The sequence below is a fragment of the Hevea brasiliensis genome, chromosome 6, assembly GCF_030052815.1.
Source record: "Hevea brasiliensis isolate MT/VB/25A 57/8 chromosome 6, ASM3005281v1, whole genome shotgun sequence".
NCBI classification, from domain to species: domain Eukaryota; kingdom Viridiplantae; phylum Streptophyta; class Magnoliopsida; order Malpighiales; family Euphorbiaceae; genus Hevea; species Hevea brasiliensis.
The window spans coordinates 101,426,898-101,440,899 of record NC_079498.1 but is presented as its reverse complement, the minus strand read 5'-3'; the positions used below and the strand labels follow the sequence as shown (position 1 = coordinate 101,440,899).

Here is a 14,002-nt window from a genome sequence, read left to right as displayed (position 1 = left end):
AGTTTATTTGTTTAAACTTCAAAGTATAGAGATTATAATAATTTACCATAATTAATGGCTTCAATTTTGTTTATTTCTCATTGTCACATACTTACATGGCAAAAAGTTTAGTCATATTAAAATAAAAAAATAAAAATTTTCAAATTATTTTTTTATGACATCTAAAATGGTGTTTTTTTTAAAAGCAAATTTGATTATCTGATCTCAATTAAATAATCTTAAAAAAATAATTAAATAAAGTAAATAAGTTTAATTTACTGAATATCTTCAATTATTTCATTGAATAGTTAATGGAATAGTGCAAAATAATTTAGTCAGCTCAAGCATTATCAAGAATCTATAATTTCCACTAGATGATGCACAAATTGGTAGATAAGCTTAGACTATCAATTTGAAGTGGCCTCATAAGTCAACAAGAGAGTAAATACATCTTTAAAATCAAATCATCCATTATTAAGAAAGAAAATAACAGTATTATTAATTAATAACAACAAATCTGAAAAAGAAAATGAAAACAAGCATAGACCATTCTTCTTTCTGCAACTTTCTTCAAACAGATCAACCAATTTTCAGTAATTTCAAAATATTAACCAAAAAAAAAAAATCCATTAAAATGATTTTGGACCATCTATACATAATTTATTTAGGTTTGTATATCTAATTAAGCATATAATAATAATAATTGAATTCACCTTAAGTGATTGATAACCACTAAAAATAATTGTTTAGAAGATTAATTTTAAGGAAAATGAAAGCAAAATTTTCTTACTTTCTTATATATATAATTAAGATTTTTTTCATATAACAACATTTTTAAAAGAATAAATATCATAATTTAAATTTCAGACTTCTATATTATGAGATGAGGAATTTGATTCATTGGTATTTATTTTTATATTAAAAAAAACTATTTATTTGTACATTAAAAATTGAATTTTTTTAACTATTATCATCCAGAGCTATTCACAATTAATATGACATACAGATAGTTTAAAGATAATGAAAATAACGAATAATTAGGTAAAATTTAAAATAACATATGAGACTATAAATTGAAATATGTTGATTTTTAGACGCTAATCTTACAGAGAAAATAGTCTGTTTGCATCAGATCATTCAAGTTAATCAGCTCTTATGTACAGTCAAGAGTTCCCAAACAAGAGATGTCCACTTACTCACAATAGTGTTTCAATGGGGAGAAAATTTATGAATAGGAAGAAAACAAACTCTTCCTAGAGATCAGCCATTAAGTAAAAATCCCTAAAAATTTGCTTTAGGATAACGTTAAAAACCAACAGTTCATACGATAATACCTTGCAAGTAGGATAATCTCTTGAGTAAGCAATGGATTTATGATGGTAAAATATATTTCTGTTGGTGCAAGTTGAAGTTGCAGCGTTTGGACGTAAGGCTTATCCCCTGTTTTGCCAGCAGCACATAATGGGATTAGCATCATTGCAAGTTTCAAAATGCAAGCGAAGCCCAAGGAATCTGTTTGTAGAAAGAAATGATCGACTTGGAAAGGGACAAAAGGAGGGCCCCAATTGCAACATCAGCACCTTTCGAAATTGGAGAAAAGATAATACTGCTGCGTCTGGTTTTATGTCACACATTCATCTTTTTTGTCTCTTCCTTCTCTGCCTCGCTAAAGCTTCTTTTCTTTTCACCATAACTATACTGTTTCTCTCTTATTGCTTTCTCACTGTTTTCTCTCCCTTCATCGTCAATATAAATATTTATTTTAAATATTATTAAAATTATTTGTGCTCTCGTTTAAGCAATGGCCAGATCTACCGTCCATTGTCCAATTTCATTAACAAGGATTGTTAACGTTGTATGTGCAAATCCTCTGCTTTTAAAAATTATTAAAACATTTAAACTTGTTTAATTATGATTAATAAGGCTATTTAAAAAAAAATATTATAAGATTTGAACAAGAAAAGTTCGTACCGTTTAACATGTATTTGAAAATTTCTCATCGTTAATTGTTGTACTAGCCTGGCCCGCTGTCAACTTTGCAACGTGGCAGAAACCCCAGTATACAGGCTGGAGACACGTGGGACCCGACGAGTGCAGGTGCTGGATGTTGACGTGACCCTGCTTCAGTGGGAGATGTTTTTAAGATTTCTGGTCTCCACCTTATTAACGGTCACGTTCTCCCTCTCTCTTCACTGTTTTACCTTAACCGCCCCCATCTAAATTTGGTTAATTATTAAAAAAATATATATAAAAAAATATTTACAAATTTTATGTGATTTTGAAATTATTTATAAAAAATAATATTTATTTTAGAAAACATAATTAAGAAATTTTTTTTAGATTAAATTAATTACTTTTTATTAGAATGTAAAATTATATAATTTCAAAAATACTATTTTTAATAATATTTTTAAAAATATATAATTACATATTTTTAAAAAGATCACTCCTAATAATATTTTCATAAATATATAGTCATATATTTTAAAAAATGTCACTTTTAATAATATTTTTAAATGTATCTAAAGTAAAAAATAAAATTATTTTAAAGTATATAATTATTATTTTTGTTTATATTTTTTTATTATTTTTTATTCAATTATTTTTTTATTGAGTGTACAATAAAAATATATTTTAAACTTAATTAAATAAAATAACTTTTACAATTTTAAAATTTTTTAAAACTAAAATTAAATATAAATGTAAAACAATTATAATGTCATAACAACGGATAAATTGTGAATTTTATTTTATTTTTAGTGTGTTATAGATTTTTTTTAGGGTAAACCCTAATAAAATTTTTTAAATTTGATAAAATTAATAAATTAGTTCTTATATTTTAAAAATCAAAGAAGTTAGTTTGTCACTTTTAATTTTATTAATATATTGATTTATTTCCTTAATTTTTATCTAATTTACTATTAATTATAGCAAAAATATAAAAAACTCTTAATTCTATTTTCAATATTAAACAATTAAGTTTTGAGATTTTGTTTTATTAACAAAATAATATCTTAGATTTAAACTTTACATTCAATTAGCTAGTAAATTTTATGTTTAAATAATAATATTAAATTTATATTTAAATATATTAAATTTAAAATATAATATATACACATGTTTTATATAATACTCATTAAAGGAAAAATGATTGAATAAAAATTAAAAAAAGCACATGTTATAATTTTATTTTTTTGTAACGTGCATTTGAAAATATTATTAAGGGTGACATTTTCAGAAGTATATGTTATATGTTTTTGAAAATATTATTAAGAGTAGTATTTTTAAAAGTATGATTATATACTTTTAAAAAAAATTAAAATTGATATTTTTAAAAATATATTATTACATTTTTTAATAAAAAATTATTAATTTGACTTGTTAATTTGTTTTTCAATAATATTTTTTTAAATAAATATTACTCTTATAAATAATTTTAAGTTTACATTAAATTTATGAATAATTTTTATTTTTAGATTTTTTTAATAATAAATCTCTAAATTTAATTTAAGTTCTATCTTTCAAGAATATATTATTAAAAAGACAGTCAGGAATTTTAGAGAAATTAATATGAGAATACTTTGATTAAAAAAAATTTTTTTAAACGAGGGCATTTCAGTCTGCGCGCAAAAAGATGCCGGCACATATTGTCAGACAAAAAAAAATTACTATTATTTATTTATCTAATTAATCATGATTTCGCAGCACTTTAAAAATAAATAAATAATTAAACGATACAAGCAACGAAATTCAGAAAAGAAAAGGCAACGAAATTCAGAAAAGAAAAATACACGCCCACAACACGAGGAAGGAAGTAGAAGAAGAAAGAAGAGAGAGAAAAGGGAAGGACGGGAACCGCAGAGAGAGTAGAAAACATTCAAATAAAACAACAGAGAGAGAGAGAGAATAGAACACAAAACAACACAACAGATACACATTCACACAATAACACATCAACACAACAGCAAATAAAGCGTTCATTTTCAAATAGAAGAAAAGAAACCGAAGAAATATACAAAGCTTTCTCTTTCTCTTTCTCTCTTCCTGCCATTGAAACCCTAACGTCAAGCCCTCCATCAATCAATTATCAATTTCCTTATGCTGCCATTGAGTCTCAATTTACTGAATTCATCCAACTCAAATGGACAGTAAACCGCCGCCTGATCGGAATCTTCCGTATCTTCAATTCTTTTGTTGCAATTTAGAGTTCGAAATTAATCTGTCTTTTTTTTAATCGTTACTTTGTTTGAATCGGAAGGGCTGTGCGAATAGAACTGCGCCCATGGCGCCGGCTAAAGGATGTGTGTTGGTGTTGGACAAGGTGAGGAGATGTGTACGGACGGTGATTTTCATGGTGGCGATGGTAGCGTCGCTGCTTGTGTCGTCTATGCCAGTGCTGGTGGCGATTGGAGATGCTTTGGTGCCGTGCGTGTTGGTTTCGAGTTTTACGTGTTTGAGTTGCTATGGATTTAAGATGCATTTGCATAGATACGCCTTCAGAAGCTCCTTGACGGATATTCCTCTTGTTTCCGTTGTCAGATCTCTTATCATCATCTGTATGTTTTTAATTTTTATTTTTTTTAAAAAATAGAGATTTGATGTTGCTGCTTGGTTTTGCATGAATTTGAATCGAATTTATGTTTTTTTTTCCCCTCTTTTCTTTATTTATTTTCGCTTGCTCATTTAGATTTTTTTTTCCCTTTAAAATGCTCTCTTTTGAAATTTTTTATGCTCATAATTGAGAGAAGAAAGGTTTCAAGTATCATTATTAGCTCTTGTTTTGATCGTGAGTGTAACTAAAATAAAAAAGCTTGCCGTGCAGTCACCTAAAGCTAAGCTTAATCACTATTTTTTGCCCCTTGCATATGTGCATCAAATGTAATTATTATCTGTGTACATATATATTTATCTCCGATATTTCCATGTTATAGAATTTCATGTTTAGTTGCAGACAAATTAAGTAGAATTTTTTTTTTTTGGTAGGTTCTATATGGTGGGACAGAACGGATTCTTGGGTTTAAGTTTTTGTAATTTCTTAATAATTTCTGTATGGGATGGAAGTTAATATGGTTTCTATGCTTTCAAAAGCTGACGACTTTTGCTTTTCTGGAGTTGTTAAGAAAATGTAAGGACACAAACTGGGTTTATGTCTTTCGATTGGGATAATGATAGTATGGCGGGAAGTATGAAACAAACACTTAAACTGCCAAATAGAATTGTTGTGATTTTCTCATCTAATTCTTTGTCCAGAAACTTTACAGTAGAGTTTTTACTGATCATGTTTTATGCAAATAGGAAACATGTTTGGACAGATGATTTTGTGCATGCCAATCTTTTAAGTTTTTTGATATGTTTGTAGTGGCAGTATTGATTATTTATGGTCTCTTTTATGTGCTCAACTGCTTATTTGTATTCTGATGATCAAAGGTGCTTATTGGATGTGCGATGCCCCTGCTCTCTCACATGGTCCCTATCTTGGAACTGTGACACTCTGTTCTATTGTTTCGGTTCTTCTTCTTTCAGTTAAGGCTTGTGTTTTCACTGTGAATTCTCAAATTGAGGCTGAAGCTTCAACTTCCCTTTCAAGGCAAAGGCTTCATTTGAAAAAATCATGGGGAATGCCTGTCTTGTTTCTTTCATCAGTAGTCTTTGCTCTTGGTCATGCTGTAGTTGCTTATAGAACAAGTTGTAGAGCACGGAGAAAGCTTTTGTTTCACCGAGTTGATCCAGAGGCTGTAAGTAATGCGCTTGTTTGTTTTTTTTTTTTAAGCAGTTATGCAATAGTTCTATTTTACTTTTTTCAACTCTTTAATGTCCCTATGCTGTATTTTACTTTATTTTTGCACGAAGTTTTTGCTTATTTGGAATTTCAAATTTTGCCAAATTGTCTATGTCAAAAGGAAATTCATCGTGTTTCCTTCCCATCAGGTTTTCTGGTTGTTGACTAGATTTTCTTTTCAGTCAAATTTTTTTATGCAGCTGCATTATCCGAATTTCTTTTGTTTGATGATAGCTTATTACCAAAATTCAACATGTAAAAGTTTGATTCTCTTACAGCTATTTAACTGAAATTACAGGTGCTATCTTGCAAAAATGTTTTCTCTGGTTACCAGAAGGTGCCACGTTCTCCCACTCCCAATTCAGGAAGAACCCCAAAAAGTGACAGTGAAATGAGGCGAAAGCTCTTTGGAACTGTTCATGATGAAGAGGAACTCCCAATCAGATTGCTTGCTGACATAGATAGCTTATTCATTGCATGCCAAGGGCTTACTGTCCACTACAAGCTCTGCTTGCCTGGTTCACCCCCTCGTTCTTTATCTTCCACTGTTTTTCTTGAACCCTCTCCTAGCTGTAGCTCACCAAAGATTACAGCAGGAAGGCTTAAACTCGAGAGGTCGCCATTCAATGCGTTATTGAAAACCCAGCATAATCTCCACAGGAGTTACAGTAATCAATTTCACGGCTCTTCCCTATATGCTCCCCTATTGGATGTTTCTCCAACTTCTCCTGCTCTTTCTGAAGAGATTCCTGTTTTGAACCTAGATGATGCTATTGTGGAGAATGAAATGAGTAATGTGAACTCTGGATCTCCTGAGCAAGATTTGGAGGAAAATAGCCGGTTTGGTATTGTTCTAATTCATGGCTTTGGGGGAGGAGTTTTCTCATGGAGGCATGTGATGGGGGTTCTTGCTCGGCAGGTTGGTTGCACAGTTGCTGCTTTTGATCGGCCTGGTTGGGGATTAACTTCTCGGCCTCGCCGGAAGGATTGGGAAGATAAAGAATTGCCAAATCCTTACAAGCTTGAAACTCAGGTAATTCACTATACTATATAGAGAGTCTATAGCAGGTACTAGGTAAGGACAGAAGATGATGTCAAAGTTCTGTAAGCATTTTGGATTAAGGGAGCCAATTGAACTGTTGTCATGCTATATTGTATAATGAATAAAAAAACAAATAAACATATTAAAATGGAGGAAAATGAAAGAGGCACCTATAGACTACTGAATCAGAGTTCATCATGTTAGAAATGTTTCTTGAGCTTGAATGCTTGATTTATCATCACCTTTCATAGCTTTCAATTTGAACATAGTTTTTTTATCCTTTCTATGAGGACATTTTTTCTTGAATTTATTTATTTATTTAAATTTGAAGTTTGTATCTGTTTTAATGTTTCTCAGGTTGATCTGCTTCTTGCTTTCTGTTCTGAGATGGGATTTTCTTCAGTGGTGCTTGTTGGTCATGATGATGGAGGCTTGCTTGCTCTGATGGCTGCGCGTAGGCTTCAAACATCCGTGAATTCTTTCAATGTCAGTAAGATATTTTTGGTTTTCTTTTCTATTATAGACATTTTTCAGCAATTGAAATTATGTTGTGTGGCTTATATTTAATAATAAAATTAGAAGAAGGGAAGAAAGTCAGCAAGTCAAATAACCAAAAAAGTAGGATGATCTTGTCAATTTAGTATGTGCTGGGTTATACCAGAAATGGTTAATTAGATGATGATGAGTTCAAGGGCTGCAGTGGCTGCTACTAGTATTGCTTTAAGGATGGAGTCGATGAGACCTTGCGTGGTGTTAATTTATGCCATTTTAATTTTTGTCGTGTATGCGCAGGTTCATGCAATCTCTTTTATGCTGCTTATTGGATGCTTCCTTTTTCTCATTCAATAAGCATTACCTCCTGAGAATTTTTTGAAATGAATACTAAGAATAGTATTACTGGCCCTTTGTCCTGTTGATAATTAAAAAAGTTTCTAGTAGTGCATAATAAACTTGGATGGCCAGTCTGATTTTATACTTTTACATTTGAACTTAAATTAGCTTCACAAATGTGGACTATTGTGGACTATTAAATAAAACAGAAGCCTAGCCTAATTTGGTCCAATGGCTAAAGGCATATCACTCACCTCGTAGATCCAAGTTTGAGTCCCCACTTTCCTAACCTCTTACTAAATAAAAATAAAAATAAAACAGAAAGCACTTTACAGTTTTGGTATCTTATCAAAATGTCTGAAACATTTTCTCAATTCCCATGTGTTTGTGCATTACTCAGGTTACAATAAAGGCATTGGTATTGCTAAATGTCAGTTTGTCAAGAGAAGTGGTTCCTGCCTTTGCTAGGATACTCTTGCGCACTTCACTTGGGAAGAAGCACCTGGTTCGCCCCCTACTTCGAACAGAAATTGTTCAAGTGGTGAACAGGCGTGCATGGTATGATTCTACCAAGCTAACAGCAGAGACTTTAAGCCTCTATAAGGTATTATGGCTTCTTTAATGGAAATATAGTTCTTTGCACTCGCAATCAGCACTAAGCCTATCATTTATTGATCTGGGGTAATTTTTTTTTTTTGTTGTAAAGTAGTTGTGCATGCTGCACCATATTTGAAGGATTTATCATATAGTGCTTTACTCCAATATGTTGATCTTTGCATTGACTTGGCTGTTCTTCTCTGCAATCAGGCTCCGCTATATGTGGAAGGTTGGGATGAAGCACTCCATGAAATAGGTAAACTTTCATGTGAGACTGTCCTTTCACCACAATTACATGCATTGTTGCTGAAGGCAGTGGAAGAGATGCCAGTGTTAGTAATTGCAGGTGCCGAAGATGCCCTTGTCCCTCTTAAGTCCTCTCAAGCCATGGCTTTGAAACTTGTAAATTCTGTAAGTTTCTCTCCTCTTTTTCATAGCTTCATAGGTTGGAGTCTTTAAGTTGGATTAAATGCTGGATACATTCCCTAGGACGACTAAGTTCACCAAGATGGGAAATTTATTTATCATGTTGTTGTGTTGAATACTTGGAGGTCATTCCAGAGATCCTAAGCTATCCAATTAGACCACATAATTTCAAAATCTCAGGGCTTATTGGTGCTCTAATCACATGAAATGAAAACCAACAGTTTCCCATGAGAAGTCTTGCTGGGATAATAACTGGTTTTACTTGGTTCTAGGAGAAGTTATAAATGGAGGAATATTACTTGATTGATTATTGCTGGTTTTTTTTCCCCTTAATATTGCAGAGACTGGTTGCCATATCTGGATGTGGCCATCTTCCACATGAGGAGTGCCCCAAGGCATTACTTGCCGCTATCTCACCCTTCATAAGCAGACTATTGTTAAGAACAGATTTGGAAAGCCAATAGGACGCCTTTCTTTTTAACTTATCAATAGGCTTTTTATGTGTTGTAGGGGTTTTTCTTGCTCCACTCTTTTTTACTCTCCCTTTCTTCCCCTTATCCTTTCTGTTTTTTCAAGCCATTTACCCTGAAGGGAGACAAATGCCGTCTCTGCTTTGGGGTATTTTTGGTGTTCTGTTTTCAAAAGCCTTTGTCCAAACCCTGATTCCCCAGGGTCTTTTATGTAGCTTCTAACTTGTATTTTTAATATGCTCTCCATTAAATTTTCCTCACGAAAATCCGAGTAATTGAAAGCTTATTTGGAAAGTTCTAGCTGTTTCCCACTTAAGAAGTGGGAAGCATATTTTGTACATTCGTCTGAATGGAATGCATGCATTCGAGAATGGTGTTTCGGAAAGTCCCTTCGAACCTTTCTTGCCTCCTATGTAAATAGATGCTCTATTTTCTCTCCTTTTATTTTTTGGGATCATACAGAGAGGAATAATAGACAAGGCAGTGAAGAATGATCTCTGAATATAAAAGTGATGTAATGCTGTGTTAGATGGACTCTAGAATTCGTATGCATCCTAAAGGCTCTTCACATCAAATAATTTAGGTAACTCATAGAAGGAACAAAATTAACATCGTTATCCTAAAATTATTGAGATCCAAGTGAGTTTTCAACCAACAGATGGGTACTATTTTCCTCTACGCTTAGCATACAGGAGAAAAATCCACAATACCATAGAGGAAGAAAAGAAACTAAGGGCCAACGAATTCGAATGCAGAGACATCAACGCAAAAACTAAAATGCTTTTCAAACAAACATTCAAGTCTCACTTCACTACTGAAAATGGATTATCAAGGGCTTCTCGCATATCAGTGTTTCTCATACATTTTAATCAGCTTTTACTAGGATACAAACATATAGAAATGAGAGATTACTCTTTGGAAGATTTGTTGATTAGGGATTTATGAATATGTGGGATAACCCCACCTCCAGCAATGGTTCCTTTGATGAGGGTGTCAAGTTCTTCGTCCCCTCGTATAGCAAGCTGCAAATGCCTTGGTGTTATGCGTTTCACCTTCAGATCCTTGCTTGCATTTCCTGCTAACTCCAACACTTCAGCAGTAAGATACTCCAGTATAGCTGCTGTATAAACAGCAGCTGTTGCCCCAACCCTTCCATTTGCGGAAGCCCTGGTCTTCAATAAACGATGAACCCGCCCCACAGGAAACTGCAGGAAATATTTGGAAAATGGTTACAAAAAGAAAAAAAAAAATTATAATTTTACTAAAACAGTAAACTGAGTTCCTATTTGTTCAAGAAAAGATATTACATCAGAGAAGAGAGAGTTGAGCCAAACTGTTTGAAAGGTATAATCAAACGTATAGATTCAGATTCAAAAAGTTCATAAGCTACAAGTTTCCACAAAGCAACTTCTGATGTGAATAGAAAATATTGAAACCATCTCACCTGCACTTCAAGCATTAAATTCTTTCTAAGAATTACATCAACACCCTCCAGCAGTATTCTTAATTCTTGCAAATTTGCAATGGACAAAACCAAGTATCTAATTTATTCTTGCACCAGTGCTATTTTACTTGACATGTGCAGTCATGAATAGGGAAGATCAGTGTCTGAATCGGAAGTCCTTACTCTGCCTGAACTTATTCTATTGGTGTTAAACTAAAAGCTCTATACCTGCGTTTCTGCTCCCTCAACTTTTTTAACCAACAACTTGGTTCATACCCCTTGAAATTCTCACTTTTCACTTCTCACTCCCATTAAGTTATATAAAAAACCATGCTGCAATCAAACCCATAGATTAAATGAGAATGACTGTCATACATTACAATGGAGGAAGAGAGATGCAAAGCCATAGCCTCATTCTTGTAAAGTATATCAAGGGAACTATTCATTTATTACACATGCATAAACATATAATTCTCCACTATCCACCTTCTGCAGTAACTGCATAACTCTTTGTGATGGAAACACTCAACTCCATATATTCCTTCTTGATATTGCACAAAGAAATCTTGCCTATGATAGGTAGAGCATGCATGTTTTTATCTTGTCACTCAATCATTTCTTGCAATGCTGATGTTCCAAAGTTCCTCCCACTTGTATAGCTCTGTCTATTAACTACACACATTCCCAGTTCCAAGTTCTCTTATAAAGCTTTCAGGTTTACAGCCCTAAACCTCAGATGATATTCCCCCTGTGTAACCATGGGCTACTCATTCAGAGCCTGGGAGCTTCTTGTTTAAGTCCTCCAAAAGATTATGGGAATGAAGCATGGTAGAGAGAGTAAAGTGAGCACACACACAAAATAACCATTTTTTCCAAAATCTTCATACTGTAAATTATAGACATTTTTCACTTTGCTTTTTTTTTTTTTTTTTTTTTAATTATCCTACTACTGGAAGTCAGGAACCAAAAATATGTTCTGCATATAGATGCTCAAGAGAGCAACGAGGACAGCTGTTAAAAGCATCCCTTTCTTGGACACATTCATACAAAGAAAAGGTGAAAGAAACAAAGCACCACGTCAAAGCCTTTTTCAAACCTTTCATTTTCTAACTGAAGTCCTCAAGCCACTAAATTGTGACCAAAATCTTTCCAGAAAGATTGTTTGGACATGTGATGCAAACATACACATGAAAGGCTAACAAAAAGCTTAAAAAAAATCCATGCACTTCTTTAGTTCTTTTAGAAGGCCAAGTACAACCTTGACTTTGAGGAGAATGGCAATTAATTTTGGAAGGTGCGTATATCAGATATCAGCAACCAGGGCATTTCTGAAAACAGTAATACTTGAGAATTAAATGAATGAAAGCATGCCAATTGTTGAAGAGATACTAACAAGAACCTTAAGGAGAGACTAGTACAGGATTGCTGATGATCCAAAATGGGGATGAAGACAGACTTCAATCTCAACTTAAAATTTATGCGTTTGTAATCATAATTATCCAAGACCCAGGAAGGTGGTCTATATGTATAAGACGATTTTCTCGCAAGTAACTTCGATGTCAAGAAAACTTGTAAAGCTTTCCCATCCTACGAGCTAAAATAGTGTAATAAAACAGTGGAGCTTATGGTAAGGAAGAAAATTAGTGATTCAAAAATTTCACATAGAAAAGAAAAGAAAAAGAAAGTAGAAAAAGAATAAACCCAGCTATTTTCCCACCCTTCCAAGATAATGTAACAGTTTTTCACTACAAGAATATTCAACAACTAAAGATCTTACCCATCACGTACAGCATACCACCTACTAAAAAACAAAATACACTTTTCTAGGGAATTTCTAGCTTTATTTTTTTCCCCAAGTTTTCAATTTCCATTTTCAGTTCCCTCTCTCCTCCATTGCTTATCATCTCAGTAAACTCACTGTTGCGAGTTGCAACTTGCTAAAGATAGATGAGCAAACAAACTTTAACCAAAACAAAAATTTAAACTCTTATCCTTAAAAAAACAAAGGTAATAAAAATCACATTGCTTTCCAATTAAAATTTCCTACAAAAACAAATCAACACCAAGCATCGAAAAGAAATTCAATATCGTTCATTTCAAGGTGCATACATAGAGAGAGAGAGAGAGAGAGAGAAAGAAGAGGAGTGGACCTGAAGACCAGCGCGAGAGGAGCGAGAGACAGGCTTCTTCTTGTCCTTGTCTTTGTTATTAAGAGTGGATTTACCAGTAATCAAGCCTTTGGCTCCTTTGCCAGACATTTTTCCACCCAAAATCTAGGGTTTCTTATGCGAAATCCAGAAGAAAAATGCCAGAAACGGGGCAGAGAGAGTCTCGAGGGAAAGGGAAAAAGAAAGAGCTGCTCAGACCCGCAAGCACAACAAATTACTTTGAGAAAGAAAAAGACGATCTGGCACGGAGATGGTGAATTTACATTACCGGTTTGACGAAATTACCCTTAAAATTTGTTGAAAATAACGCATCGTCGTAACGGACGTGGATTTAAGCGGATAATGTACTGGTACGAAGGTGTGGGCCTACACTCTCTAAATAATAATATCTGTAATACTTTTTATTTATTTATTTCAATCTAGGAAAAATTTAAAAATAGTCCATTTCAATTAGACTAATCTGATAGATGGAAAAGGAAAAAAAAATAAAATTAGAATAAAATAACTTTAAAGACATTTTTTTCCCTTATTTAGATAAAAAATTAATAAATCTTACATCTGATCTTTAGGATTTAATTAATATTTGGATTTAGTTTTATATTTTAAAAGTTAAAAAATTTAATCTCTCACTTATATTTTTTTTAATTAAAATAAATTTTATCTAATGAATTATTTTATTTAAGGAAAAATTTTAATAAGAACAAAATTAATAAAAGAAATTTTTAATAATTTCAGTAATTATCAAATATAGGAATTAAATTATAATATTAATCAAAATTTAGTAGTCAAATAATAATTTTTTAAATTAAATAAAAAATATATTTATTTTTTTATTTAAACTAACAATAATATTTAATAAAAAAATCTTTAATTTTTACGAAAATATAAACAAAGTACTAAATTGTTCAATTATAGTATCAATTAAAATCAAGAACTAAATAATAAATTATTTTTATTTTTATTTTTTATCCGTCTAATATAAAAATAAAAAATAAAAAAATTTCTTAAAAAAAAATTTTTCTTCTTTTATTTTCTTCTTTTTATCCAAACACATTATGACAGTAGTCAACATTTAGACAGTATTTAATTATTTAAATTTTAAACAAGATTTCAAAATACATGATTTTCATTCTCCAGAACTATTAAAAACTATTGGACTCAGTTTTCAAATTTCTCGAATTTGAATTTCAATTAAAAAAAAGCAAAAAAAAAATCTTTTGAGCAGGAGTAGGAGTAGGCATGTAAAAAATGAAAATAAAGAAAATT

General features: G+C 32.0%; 2 protein-coding genes across 2 annotated transcripts; one reads left to right on the top strand and one right to left on the bottom strand.

Annotated features, from left to right (window-relative positions):
* Window positions 1–3,744: 3,744 nt before the first annotated feature.
* Window positions 3,745–9,509, top strand: LOC110643934 (uncharacterized). The gene is made up of 7 exons (XM_021796472.2): window positions 3,745–4,535; window positions 5,407–5,714; window positions 6,057–6,791; window positions 7,158–7,286; window positions 8,032–8,235; window positions 8,439–8,639; window positions 8,996–9,509. The coding sequence occupies exons 1-7, from the start codon at window positions 4,262–4,264 to the stop codon at window positions 9,116–9,118; spliced, it is 1,974 nt and encodes a 657-aa protein (XP_021652164.2). The 5' UTR covers window positions 3,745–4,261; the 3' UTR covers window positions 9,119–9,509.
* Window positions 9,510–9,694: 185 nt separating this feature from the next.
* On the bottom strand, window positions 9,695–13,106 carry LOC110643935 (probable histone H2A variant 3). The gene is made up of 2 exons (XM_021796473.2): window positions 12,719–13,106; window positions 9,695–10,329 (listed from the first exon to the last, which is right to left on the bottom strand). The coding sequence occupies exons 1-2, from the start codon at window positions 12,824–12,826 to the stop codon at window positions 10,033–10,035; spliced, it is 405 nt and encodes a 134-aa protein (XP_021652165.1). The 5' UTR covers window positions 12,827–13,106; the 3' UTR covers window positions 9,695–10,032.
* Window positions 13,107–14,002: the final 896 nt, after the last annotated feature.